Genomic DNA, 14,023 nt, shown 5'->3' with positions numbered 1-14,023 from the left:
TTACCTATTTTATCTTCCAGTAGGTTTAATGTTTCTTTAATCTACTTTGATTTTAATTTAGTATGTGAAGAGAGATAAGGGTCCAGTTTCAATCTTCTGCACACAGGTAACCAGTTTTCCTAGCAACACTTGTGGGACAGGCTGTCTTTCCTCCAGTATATGCTTTTGGCCCCTTTGTCAGAGATCAAATAGTTGAATGTGTCTGGGGAAGTTTCTGTGTCCTCAGTTCTTCTAGTCCATTGATCCACATTGTTTTTGTCCCAGAACCATGCCATTTTTATCACTATTGCTTTGTAGTATAGCTTGAGGTCAACTATTTCTATGCCTCCTGCTTTTCTTATGGCCCCAAACTGGTTTTGCTATTCTGATCTCTTCTGGCTCCACTTGAATTTCAGGATTGTTTTCTCTAGATTGGTAAAATATGTTGTTGATACTTGGATTGTAACAGTTTGGGAGTGTGACCATTTTGAAAATATTGATTCTGCCTATCCAGGAGCAGGGGACATATTTCTATTTTCTGGTTTCCTCTTCAATCTCCTTCTTCAGAGTATATAGATGGCTTTCAGTTCTTGGTTAGATTAATTCCTACATGTTTTGTTTTTCTGAAAGTGACTGTGAATGGTATTGTTTTCATAATTTTCTTATCCCATTTATTGTTGTACACAAATGCCAATGATTTTTGTGTGTTGATTTTGTAGCTACACTGCAGCTACACTGCTGCAGTTCATTATTAATTCTAAGAGTTTTTTGGTGTTCTTTGGGTAGTCTATGTAGAGTATCATGTCATTTGCAAATAATGATAATTTGAGTTCTTCCTTTCCTAGTTGTATCTCTTTTATTTCTTTCTCTTGCCTAATTGCTCTAGCTAATGTTTCAAGCACTTGAATAGAAGTGCTAGAATAGAAGAGGTGATAGTGGACATCCTTGTCTTGTTCCTGATTTTAGGGGTATGCTTTTAGTTTTTCCCCATTCAGTAGGATGCTGGCTATTGGTCTATAACACAAAGCTTTTATCATATTCAGGTATGGTCCTTGTATACCTGTTTTCTTCAGGGTTTTTATAATGAAGGGATGTTGGATTTTGTAGAAAGCCTTTATCTCATCTATTGATATAATCATGTGGTTTTTGATCTTGCTTCTGATTATGTGAGTTATCACAATTATTGGCTTATGTACATTGAACCATCCTTGCATCTCTAGGATGAATCCTACTTGATCATGATGTATGATCTTTTTGATAATGTGCTGCATTGTATTTGCTAATATCTTGTTGAAGAGTTTTGCATTTATGTTCATTAAGGAGATTAGCCTATAGTTTTCTCTTTTAGTTGGGTCTTTATCTGTGTTTGGGATCAGGGTGATACTGGCTTCCATAAATGAATTTGGGAGCACTCCATTCCTTTTAATTCTTTGAAGAACTTGAGAAGTATTAGTGATATAACATCCTTAAAGTTTTTGTAGAATTCAGTAGTGAATTCATCAGGTCCTGGGCTTTTCTTAGTTGGGAGATCCTTTATTACTGTGTCAATTTCATTGCTTGTTATTGGATTGCTAAGTATATTATGTCTTCTTGGATTAGTTTTGGTAGTTTGTATGTGTCTAGGAATTTCTTCAAAATTTGTTACTTTGCTGGAATATAATCTTCTGAAGTAGTTCTGGATTTCCACAGTGTCTGTTGTGATTTTATCTATTTCATTTCTAATTGCATTGATGTGAGTCTTTTCTCACATTCTCTTGTAAGTCTGGGAGGGGGCTTAACTATTTTATTTTTCTTTTAAAGAACCAGCTCTTCAACTTGTTGAAAAAAATTTTTGCCTCAATTTCATTGATTTCTGCTCTCATCTTTATAATTTCCCTCCTTAATTTTGGTCTGGAGCTGGTTTGTTGTTCTCAAGGATCTTAAGATTTCTCATAAGTTTGCCAATTTGAGTTTTCTCTGTCTTCCTACTGTGAGCACTGATTGCAATGAATTTTCCTCCTAGAACTACTTTCATAGTGAGCCAGAGGTTCAATAGTTGTACCATCAATGTCATTAACTTACAGGAATTTTTCATTTTCTTCTATCTTTTGTGATCCATCGATCATCTAGGAGTATACTGTTAATGTTCCAGGAGTTTTTGCCTTTTCCAAAATTTCTTCTGTCAGTGATTTCTATTTCCATTGCACAGTGGTATGATCATAGGTATGGGGTAATTTCTATTCTTTCATTTTTACTTAAGAAGGCTTTCTGGACTAATATGTAACCTATTTTGGAAAAAGTATTATGTGCTACTGAAAAAAATGTATATTCTGTTGTAGAAGGGTGGAGAACTCTGTATATGTCCATTACGTTCAAGGCTGTGGTTCAGCTCTGAAATTTCTTTTCTGCTGTGTAGCTGATCTATCTCTTGTGAAAGTGGGCTGCTAAAATTCCCTACTACAATTGTGTTAGTGTTTATTTGATCTCTTAACTTTAGCAGCTCTTGTTTTATGAAGATAGGTGCTGCAGCATTTGGTGCATATGTATGTCTAACAATGCCATCTCTTCTTGTTGGATTGCTTCCTTAATGAAAATGGCCTTCTTTGTTTCTGCTAAGCAGTTTTAGCTTGAAGTTTACCATGTCTGATATTTGAATTGCTGCTTCTGCTTGTTTTCAGAGTCCTGGTTCGTGAAATGCTGTTTTCCATTTTTTAACTTTTAGTCTATGAATCTTTTTGGATTAGATGAGTTTCTTGTATGCAACAGACTGTTGGATTTTGTTTTTGATCCAGCCTTCCTATCTGTGTCTTTTAATTGGACACTTGAGATGTTAAAATTGAGATATTACTGAGATATGTTGGTCATTTACTATCATTGCCTTCTTTATCTGTTGGTGTATCCTTTTTCTTTTCTTGATAGCGTATTTTCTGGAACTGGTTTAGCACTCATGTATCTTCTGGGCTGGTTTGTATATATATTCCAAAACATCATGTTGTATATGGAAAAGATACAATTTTATATGTCAATTTAAAAAAAGAAAGCTAGGAGTAGCAGTGCTCACCTGTAGTCCTAACTACTCAGGAGGCCAAGCCAAGAGGATGGCATGAGGCCAAGAATTCAAGGCCAGCTAGGGCAACACAGAGAGACCCCATCTTTAAAAAATCAAAACAAAAATACAAAAACCCATTTAACTCACCAAACAACAACAGAAACACTTTCCCATACAACTAGCATGTGTGGGGTAAAAACCAGATCTTATCCTGACTTCACCCCTTAAGTACCAGTTCCAGCTCGGAGTTCTTGGGCAAAGCCAGCAGGAAAGGAACAGAGCACTATAGTGTTTACTTTGCAACTTAATTTAGCTTTGGATGAAAGTGTACTTACCAGAGTGCTTCCTGCAGGCCTCACCATCTGGGCCCTGTCTTCCTATTTATGGCCTGCTCACCATGCCTGCCTGAGACCCCGAGCTGAGGCAGCAGGGGCTGGGGTCGCGCACTGTGGCTCTCACTCTGTACCTCAGTGGCAGGCAGGCCTGGTCTAACTTTCACAGCCTGTGTGCTCTTGTGCCTGTCAACAAGACTTTGATGCACAATAATAACTTAAATATTTATCAGATGCTGACTTCACGTACTGTGTTAAGTGCTATCTGCACATTAATTAATTTAGTACCTAAAACAATCCACTTATAAGGGCCTTCCCTCCCTTTCACAGAAGAGGGACCTGAGGCATTGAACGTAGGTGGAGAGCCAGGCGCAGGAGGCACTCACAGGGCCGCATGTGGAAGTCTGACCTCTCCCTCAGAGGTCCAGCCTGGGTTTCTCACAGCCTCTTTTATTCCAGGGGTCTCTGGCTGGAGTGAAGTCCTTGGTGAGGACCTCAGCTAGAGGGTTGGGAGGTGGCAGACCCAGGTTGGAAGTACGATGCTGGCCAGCATTGCAGAGGCCAGCTTCGGGAGCCTTCTCCCTCCTCAGCCATCTCCCTGACTTTGAGGTCTAGGACCCAAGAGGCCCTAGTGAGACCCGGGCTGTGGCCTCTGGACAAACACGAAGTCATCTGCTGTGTACAGGTAAAGGAATGCAGGCTGCTCTTGTAGACCAAATGTGGGGTTTGACTGCTAACTAGAGTCATGTGGATGGTGCTGTGGGTGGACCTTGAATTAAAATCCTATCATTAGAAAACTTGGTTTTTAAGTCCTGGGAGGTCTATTTTCCTAAGTATATGGCTACATTTTGCTCCATTTGCATGCACTAGCGAGGACTCTGCTCCTGACCTTGGGAGGATTGGCTTCCTCTGCACAAGTTCAGGTGGTGCCTCCAGCCCTAACATGCAGCAAGCTTCTGGGGGCTCCTTTGTTCAAAACTCAAGCCTGACCCACACGGGCCTTGGTCTGCGAGCTCCCAAGGCAGAGATAAGGAACCTGACTGGTTCCACTGCTAGGACAGATCTGCAGTTCTGCTGACTCCTTTCACAGAAAAAGCCTTCTCAGGACTAGTCAGTAAGAGTTTTATTAGGCAGAAATTCAAAAGTACACACTCAGAGCAATAGAGTTCGGGCTCTGAGGGAAGAGGGGCCTTCCTTCCTGGAACAGAGAACACTTATGTTTCCCCCGAGGCTGTGTGGCACCCCGAGAAGGGTGCAACCCATTCTAAAGGTGGGGGGCCATTTCTTAAAAACAGGTATTTAACCTTAATTTATCAAAGCAGGTGTTGCATACAGAAAAGTCATTTGACTTTATTTTAAATTTATTTATTAATTATATGTTTGTGATACATAACTATGTTGTTTCAGGGAACTGGTATCAAAAATTGTATCTTGATCTTTCTTTTCTCCCTTCTCCTCTTCCATCCTTCTCTAGATCCCCTTCCCCACCTTCAGAAAGTCTTCCCTCTACCGCTGGAAACAACAAATCTGTTTTCTTTCTACACCCAACCCTTCACTCATCCTTTCTGGGCATTTGGGTGTTCCCACTTTTTGGCTACTGTGGAAGCGAGCTGCTTCCCACATTTGTGTTGGATTCCTTTGAGTAGCACTGTTTGGAACGGGATTATTAGGCCATGTGGTGACTCCATGTTTAACTTACTGGGCCAAACTGTCCCACAGGCTTGCCCACTTTTTTTCTTTCTTTTTTCTTTTTTCTGTTTTAGTAACTCAGGGATTGAACTCAGGACCTTGTGCTTTTGAGGCAGGTGGCAGAACTACTGAGCTAAATCCCCAGCCCTCGCCATCCACTTTTTGATCAAAATGTCTGTTGGGGCCAATGGACTCCCCACCAGGCAGTGGCGGGAAACCTGCTCTGGGTCGTCCCTCCCACTGTGGCTCACTGGCCACCTGTACAAGCGATGGTGTGAGCCCCTCAGGACCCCACCGGGGGAGGAGACTCACCCAAGGACACAACCTTGGCCGAAATTCAGGTCCACCCTCTGGGCCACTCCCTTGCCCTGGAGTGAGCACAGTGGGCACGGCTTCTGGTTCCTCTCTCCAGGGGCATGCACCTGTCTGCATTTGAGGCTAGCCATCCCAGCTTCGGTCACTGCAGGGCCTCCCTGATTTGGGCTCAGCTCCCACTCGAAGATGAGAATCACCTCTGCCCAGGAGACCTGGCACTACTCTGGGCCTTGGCTTGGTCCTGGGGACCCTTGGCTGGGGATGACTGCAGCTCGTTTCCCTCTCCCCAAGACAGCTCCTGGATGTTAGACTTTGCCGTGGCCTCCCAGACCCCACACTGTAGCTTGCACTTTGGACTCAGGAGTGGGGTCCCTGTGATTACCAAGGCCAACACCATCCCCAGCACAGGCAAGGCCAGAGCAGGGGATGCAGAACAGAAACAGCAGACCTAGGTCTGCCTGCCAGCAAGAGGACCAGGAAAGCTAGGGGGCCACGAGCTGACAGCTAATACCCACAGCCTCCGGGGAGCAGGCGCAATGGATACTGTGGGCCCAGGGGCTTTGGGAGCTCAGGTTTAGGGTTCAGCCTGAGGCCCGCAGGGTTTCTCTATTTGTAGGGTCAAGAGAAGTATGTAGTGGCCCTGGAAAAAGTTAGAAAATGCAAGAGCCGCTGCATATCAAGGATGGTGAACCGAGATCGCACCACTGGACTTGACCTGTGGTCCTGACAGCAATGCTTCTTGAGGTGGGACCCTGCAGAGAGAAGGCCCCAAGCAGCTCTCCCTAGGCCCACAGCTGCAGCTGCCATCTGCAGGGCCAGAGCTGCAAGCAGAGGCTGGAGCAGCCACTGGCCTCGGGAAGGGGTCCCCCGCAGGTGGCTGGCATCCTGCCTGAGTGTGGCAGAGGCTGATTCCCCTCCCTCCATCCTGCTGCCAGGTCTCTGACCTTTGCTTGGGTTTGGGCACAGCATGTCCAGAGGGGAACCGGTCTCACCCTCCCCACTGCTGGACTTAGGTGGTCATCTAACCTGCCTCTGCAGTGTCCTCCTGCCAGTGGGGACAGGAAGGTGATGACCAAGGCAGTGGTCATAGCGCCCCGGCCCGTGCCTAAACTCTTAAGTGCTGGTGAACACACACCCACCCTTGCCCCGTCACAGCAGCAGCAAGGGGACAATGGTGGTTTGTACGACTCTAGCAGGGATGTCCAGGCGGGAAGGGGCTTGCGGAGCAGTGGGAGGAGGGGCTGTTCCCACAAAGCCTTCATTATGGAGCCTGCTATTTCATGCCTAAGTGCATTCACAACCTTCAGGGATTGCACAGCATGGCGGGGTGGGGGGCTTCCAATTGGGAGGAAAAACACAGATTACATAAGAACTCATCTCCATCTCCAGGCAGGAGGATTCATACAATTTCTCATTCACTTTCAGAACAGTGCCTTATTGTCCCCAGAACAAGACGCCATGGCTCAGCCATAAGTTTAAAACACATCCCTTCATGGAGATCTAACTCGACGAGCAATTTCAAGTGGCTGGCAGTTGGCATAAAACAATGTTGCCACTCATGTGCCGGGGTTCCACAAGTCTTAGGCGATCCCCAGAGGGGTGTGTGATTCCCTCACTCAAAAATGTTAAGAACCAGCGGTATGCAGCCCTCTCTCTCTGATGGCGGGGGAGTTGTGGCCAGGTCTGAACCAGTAGTTCCCCAGCCCAGGGACCCTCCAGAGGCATAGCTCTAGCAGTCGGGTATTCCGGGTGTCCAGACTCCTGGTCTGGTGCGCTGTCGTCCGGCCACAAGACTGACGGCGCACGTGCCTGTGTGCAAAGGAGATGCACCTGAACCAAAATCCAGTGTCCAGTGGGATCCGGATATAAAGCTGTTAGGTCTTAAGTACAGGAGGTGACAAGAGTCACTGAGAGACCTTTGAAATCGCTGAACTCCCTGATAGATAAACCCCATCTCTTCCTCTTGGGTCAGTGGAAACACTTCCTAGGCACCCAGGAGCTCATTTGGAGAGGACCGAGTTCTTCCAGGTGAGCCAGGCATTCACATACTTGTGTTTTTTAAAACAACTTGACCTTTCTGGGCCAAGAAAGAAGGCACTTTGGTGGCATCTAGCCAACAGTCCTCATCCTGTTAACCTAATTCTTGTCCAAGGGAAGGAAGAGCCCTGGTTCCACTAATTACTGGGGGTGAATGCTGGAGGAATGATATGGCTTCAGAGCACCCTAGCTGTTACCCAAATTTGTAGAATGCATTAATCACATCATTACCACTACCATCATCTACCCATTGTTAACGTTGCATGTGCCCGTGGAGAAGAAACCTTAAATATCAGCCCCCAACTGTATGCTGGCCAGAGAGACTCAGAGCATAGATGCCATGGCTCCATTCTCAAGCTCATCGAGTCCACAAAGAGCTGCATTCTCAGCTGGGTTCTCCCAAGCCAGTGCTCCTGTTGGGAGGACTACAGATAGTATTTTAGAAATCACTAGAAGGAAGAGTTGAAAGACCCAGACCACTCTGTTGGTAGTGAGTGCAACTCTGAACAAGGAGGATGGAATCGTCCTCTCCAGCGGCACCATATGCCTCTGGTCCTTGAACGCTTCTCAGACGGGCACATGAGCAGTCTAACTTCACACAGGGTGGGCTGCTACGCCCAATGAGGTTAGATGTACTGCGATGTGAGGCCATGAAGGTCACGGGAAAACTTTCCCTCCCTCCCCACACTGGTTTTGAGCCAGGGTCCTCTGGATTTGAATCTTGGTCCTCCCATTCATCAGTTATGGAATTGGAAGATATTTTTAAACTTCTCTGTGCCTCAACATTCACAACTATAAAATGGGACAATAACACTGAAGTTGCAGGACTGGGACGATTATAGGAGATGATTCACGTTAAAACCGAAGGAAATGCACCTGGCACATGGTGAGCTGTTAGCAGTTCACAATTTCCATTCCATTCACACAAATGCCAGGCAAGCTGCATCATTGGAGGGCAGGACACTGGGGCTAAGTACCCTGTGGACTCTGTCCTTCCTAGGTGGGGAGGAGGAGAACCCCCCTAGTCAGCTATAGGATGAAACTGAACAGTCAAGCGCACCTACTTCACAGGCGTGTATAATGCTTGTTTAAATTATTTCAATGTACTTCAAAATTGTGTTTAAACTCCCACATTTACCCACTAGATATTTTCAGTAAGTTGATGTTCTGAATGATACATGTAATAGCCAAACAAAGCCCAACCCTAAAATTATTAGAAATGGTCTTCTGGGTAGGGGTATTCATTGTGCTGGGGATGGCTCTGCTCTCAGATTCTAGTGGTCTCACCCCAGGGCTGCAGGAAGGTGCCCATGACCCTCAGCTCTGCCCTTCTTCCTGCTCTCTCCGCCTGTAGAGCAGTCTGAGCATCAAAGGCCATGCCTGCGAGCAGAGCCCCGAGACCCCAGTGCACCTCTGTCAAAGTCCACCTGGATGCAGACTGCTGGGCCCAATCTGGCTTTTGGAGCCACACAGAATTCGATCCTGACCAGCTGAGGGAGGTCCATCCTGCTGGGGGCTGCTGCTTCCGGGCAGGGCCTCTCAGCACTTGGTGGACACCAGGCTATGGAGGAATGAAGAAAACCAACTCCTAGGCTGCAGTCCCTGGGAATTAAACTGGGCTGAAGCTGGGACCTCAGATGCTGACATCCGGAGCCTTTTCTGCCAAGGACTCATTGGCACATATTTTGGGGTTTGTGGGCCACTTCTCTACTGCATGCTCTTTGTTTCCTCCCATCTGTTCTAATTCTTGAAATATATAAAAGTCGCTTTCAGCCTGCAGGTCATAAGAAAGTAGTTCGCAGGCTGGGGCAGAACCTGTATCAGCCAGTCAGCTACCCAATCTAATGATGGAAATAGCAACTTCAAACTAGCAGTTTTTACACAAATTAAAACCAAGGTAGAGGGTAGGATGACTCAGTAAGGAAGCCAGTGTCAGTGTGGCTGTCCCTGCTGAATTTTCTGATGCAGTTGCCTCTCCCACACGAGAGTGGAGGGCTTCTGCCCAGCCTGCTGTGCGCCCGCCTGCTCCCTAGTACTAGCTTCGAACTTTGGTCTCCTGCCAAGTTCAAAGCCCTTGGCTACCTCTTCCATGCTGCTGGAAAGTGTTTCCCGTCAGCCTGCTGTCCCCCTTCTCTCCCCATCCTCCTTCCTGACTTCCGGCCTCATCTTCTCTCCCCATGCGGAAGAGCCTCTCTTTTGGAAGGCCGGGCGGGCAGGCTCTCAATCCCCTTCCTGTGCAGCTCTTCTGTGCAGAGAAAAGCGTTTATTTGGCAACTAAGCCATCTCACCCTCCTCCCCGCTGATCTGCTTACCTTTGCTACAGAGCTGGTAAGGCCAGGAGCCCGAAGCACCCTTGAGCAGGAGTGTGCTTGAACTCCACGGAGTTTGGCTTGGCCTGGCCTGGCTTTTTTTGTGGGGATGACTGGGGATTGGACTCAGAGTCTTTGCACTAAGGTACATTCCATGCTCTACAAATTTTTTTTTGAGAAAGGTTCTCCTTAAGTACGAGGCTAAGTAACCCAGGCTGGGCCTGCACTTGCATCCTCCTGCCTCAGCCTTCCAGAGTGCTAGGCGTGTGGCATCATACCTGGCCGAGTTTTGCTTTTCAGCCTGATCCAGACCTCAAAGTGGCCTCATGTGCAGGTGACTGTGTGGACTTACAGGGCCTCACTCTCAGAGGGCTGTGTACTTGGTTCATTGCTGTTGTTGGCATCGTGAGATCCTTTGTCATTTTATCTTTGAGCTCATCCAGGAGCGGGGTACACGAGTGTGAGCAGAGGTGTTGTGCACTGTGCAGGTACAGCTCAGGGTCTGGAGTCCAGCAAGTACCGGAAACGTGGCACCCACCTGCGACATGATCCTGGGAGGCTGTGCTCCACGTGGAAACCAGAACCGGCCCACACACAAGAGCGAGTCAGGCGTCCGAGAGGCAGGTTAGGCAGCCCCGCCTTTCTAGTGTTACTCCCTGCACTGGGCCCCCACCGACCTGGGAAATAAAGCAGGCAGAGGGAAGGGAGAGGGACACGGGCAGTTCCCAGTTCCTTTCCTGCTCACTGCCAGACACAGTGCTGAAGAAGCCTGTGCAGCAGGAGGGGCCTGGAAGCCACGGTCTCAGTGCTGCTCAGCGTCTCCTGCTCTGGTGAGAGCAGTGGAAGCGGGCCACGCACAGCCGTGAAGCAGGGGTTGAGTGGCGTGGCACAAAGACGAATGGTAAAAGCCATGCTACTAATTCAAAATTTTAATTCTCCTGTACTTGGAATGTTATGAGCTGTTAACAATAAGGAGCAGGTCAACAAGTTCAGAGAGAGCACAGGAAACATCACATTTCAGCGCCTGGGTGGGCGGCTCCTCCTGCTTAGGAAGTAGGGCCCACACTTCTCACTGCACTGGGTCCTGTGAGCCCAGCGTTCCCGGGCCTGGAGGAGGAGCTCTCTCCGAGTCTCCTGAGGACCCAGGAAGGTGGCTCCCTCCTCAGAGCCACACGTGAGCATGAACTGGATGCTCCTGCTCACCAGGTGCCACACTACTTGGTAGAGATAGAAAGCAAATGTAAAGCTACCCTGAAGTAGCGGCCAGGAACAGAAATCTAAATCAGGGAACAGACAGTGGTCTCCAAATGTCCAAAGGGCAGTGTTTGTTACAAAAGGAAACTTGAGGAGAAATTTCTGTAGTGTTTCAGGAACACTTCTGCTCCGACCTTTACCTGCCAAAAGGCCTCCTAGTCCAGCCTCCATACACCTTCAGGAATAAACAGAGTGATGGAATCTCTGATTTTGCAACCTGTTCCAGGCCTCAGATAAACCAGACAACACCAGCCCACTTCTGACCACTGCTGAGCCTTTTAAACATATGAGGCTCTGTTAGTAAATGACCTGCACAGATGTTTTAAAAATGCAATTGATAAAAACCAGAAGGGTAGACAGTGACAGAAAAATCCACATGGAGAGGAAGGGCAGAGCCAGGGCGAAACCTGCCCACACGGGCTGCCTCCCTGCTCAGGTCCTCTCTGTCCCTGAGTTCCAGCTGAGGCGCAGGTGTGCGCCACACACCTGGGCTCAGTGGTTTCTTCTTCCTTTCCTGACACCGAGCTTAATCTCAACAGCTAGAGTCCAGCAGCAGGTGCTGGTCTGCAGATATTTCTCAGGAACCTGAGAAAGCTCACCACAGCAAGGGGTGAACCCGTGCACCTTGGAGCACCCCTGCCCCACACCATCTGCACTATGTTGTGCTGTCCTGAGGGATAAAGCTGCCGACCCTGGGCACCCACGGAGTCAAAGGAGGGTCAGGTTCAAGAAGCAAGGTTGGCAGTCTTGAGGAGTCACTGGAAGGCTCCATTCTTTACTCCTGTCTCTCCTCTCCACTTTGTAAGGTCTCCCACCTCAACATCACCCCCTAAAGTACCCACATGCTACTCCTCCTCCACGGTGGGCTCTGGTCACTGGACCCAACACCAACGTATGCAGCCTGAAGGAAGAGTGGTCTGCTTTGGTTCACAGTTACAGACCCTGGTTAGCATGGCAGAGGGGCAAGGCTGCTGTTGTTTGCAATGTATTTATAGGAAGAGAGCATGAGAGAAGTTTTACAGGGAGGTCTGCTACTGTTAGTACAGCTCAGAGTGGTGCCACCATGTGGCCGGCTTCTGGGGCTAGTCACTGCTCAGGGAACAGCTCCTCTCTACACCAGCTACTCAACACAAACTATGCTGGTGGACATCTACTAGCCACAGGGTGCAACTGGATAGCCTGCCTGGTGACACAGCCAAGGGAGACAGTGACAGACACAGCCACCATCTTATCTGTCAGACGACCAGCGTTCCCTGTCCAGTGCTGCTCACACACCACCCAGAGTCCCCCAGCCTCCTATTGCTGCATTGTGTGTGTACAAAGTCCCTTTCCTACTGACTTTGAGCCAAGGTTCACGAAACTAAACCAGGTGCACTCAACCACCACAAGGCGAATTCCATGGCTGAAGAGAAATGACCTGTGGATCTCACTGTGGGGTCTGCACCCGAGGGAAGAGGCAGAGCAAGCACAAGTAAACAACAGAAACCCACGGGACAAAAAAACGAGAAACCAGACAGACCAGACAACTGTGTCACAATATAAGCAACCAACAGAAAAAGGTCACTCTGACACCTCTCGGCGCATGCAACCCTGAAAGTACTTGGCCTCAGCCCGGCCTGCCCTCAGTTGTAGTGTGGTCTAGCCCCTCCCCCTCACGGTGGGCTTGGGACAACATGACCGTTCCTCTACAAACTCTTCCAGAGGGTGGTGGGCCAGGTCGGGAGCTGGCTGTGTGTGACTCTGGTCAGTCTCAGCCATAGCCCTAGGACCTTAAGCCCCCTCAGGACACATTCGGCCGGGAGCCCTGGCAGAACCTGAGTCTAGGCTTTCAGAGTCCCTCAACCAGGCTCTTTCCTGCCACAAACATTAAACGTATACTGCATGTAGAGAAATCTCTCTGACAACCAAGAGTGAGAAGCCACCAAGCATTGTCTGACATGGTGCTCTTGCACGTGAGTCTCAGCGGCCTGATCCTGGCCTGAACCTCCAAAGAGAACTCTGTTGTGCGCACCCCGGCAGTGACTATGGCAGGGCAAGCTTCCTCACCCCATTTTCAGGCTCCTTGCTGCTTCACTTGCTGGCCCAGATGTAAAAGCAAAATGGTGGTGATGAAGTCTCCCGTTCATCTGGAAAGTCAAGGCGCCCTGGGTGATTTGGAGAACATCAAGCCAGTTTTCCAGTTTTCGTCTTCTGCCGCAGAAGGCATCTGCACAAAACCTAGGGAAACCACCCCGGCCTGTACCTAGTTTCCACACCACCAGCCCAAAACAGGCTCCTCGCAGATAGTGCCATTATCTGCATCAAGGGCACAGCCAGCAAATGGCTCCCTCTACCACCCACAAACCAACGGCCCCTGCCCAGGAGCCTTACTGCCCCAAAGCACCTGGGCATTTACCAGTTTGTGTCTCTAGCCTCCCGACAGGCAGGACGTGGTTATTGGTCCCGGTCCCCGCAGGCACACAAAAGCAGCTGAGTGAGAACTGGGGAGAGTGCTGGAGGCCAGTAATGACCACGAAGTTCTGATCCGAACTTAGGTCTCCAGATTCCAACGACTGCTTTTCATTACCATCCACATGCACACAAATTAGGCACAGACATTCCACCCGGCCCAACAGTACCCTCAATTCTTTCCCTTCACCTCCACCTTCCGACCTGCAGAGCACCCGGGAGTCTTCCAGAGCTCTGTTCTTCCCACGCACCACATATGAGCCGCTGCCGGGACGTCCGGACACGTCCTCTCACGCACTCAGCAGTCTGAACCCAGGTCCGGACGCTCCCCTGCCAGCCTTTCCCCTTTACGGCTTCCTGGCCCATTCACACTTGTGAGCGCCTATCCTCCGGGGACTCACTCGCCCAGAACCTTCCGCAGCTCCCTCTTTCCGCAGCTTGTGCAGAGACAGGGCCTAAGAGGGCCAGGGCGAGCGAGCACGTCTCAGACACTGCTGTGCAAGGAGCCAGCTCGGGAGGTGCAGAGCAGCCCTTGGGATTCACTCGCCCCGGGCCAGCACGAAGGCCCCCCGCTGTGTCCCGCACACGCGTGCAGACGGTAGCCGGCGGGCACAGCTCCGGGCACAGCGGCC

General features: G+C 48.9%; 1 protein-coding gene across 5 annotated transcripts in view; it reads right to left on the bottom strand.

Annotated features, from left to right (window-relative positions):
* The window catches only part of Tspan11 (tetraspanin 11), a 50,514-nt gene extending 36,566 nt beyond the window's left edge, over nucleotides 1–13,948 (bottom strand). For 3 of the 5 annotated variants that reach the window (XM_010611576.3, XM_010611575.3, XM_010611573.3), the window contains exons 1-2: nucleotides 13,339–13,519; nucleotides 12,990–13,160 (exon numbers count right to left, since the gene is read on the bottom strand). Coding sequence is in view for 1 of the 5 variants with exons in the window: in XM_010611572.2 (XP_010609874.1) it covers nucleotides 13,643–13,757 (115 nt within the window). In the remaining 4 variants the exon portion in view is untranslated. Of the gene's footprint in view, nucleotides 1–12,989; nucleotides 13,267–13,338; nucleotides 13,520–13,642 lie in introns of those variants that run through there. The other 2 variants (XM_010611572.2, XM_019205652.2) reach the window with 2 other exon arrangements.
* Between the last annotated feature and the right edge of the window lie 75 nt (nucleotides 13,949–14,023).

The sequence above is a fragment of the Fukomys damarensis genome, unplaced genomic scaffold (assembly GCF_012274545.1).
Source record: "Fukomys damarensis isolate Sample0158 unplaced genomic scaffold, DMR_v1.0_HiC HiC_scaffold_19, whole genome shotgun sequence".
NCBI lineage: Eukaryota > Metazoa > Chordata > Mammalia > Rodentia > Bathyergidae > Fukomys > Fukomys damarensis.
Note: the sequence above shows the minus strand (reverse complement) of the source record. Positions and strands in the feature narration are given on the sequence as shown.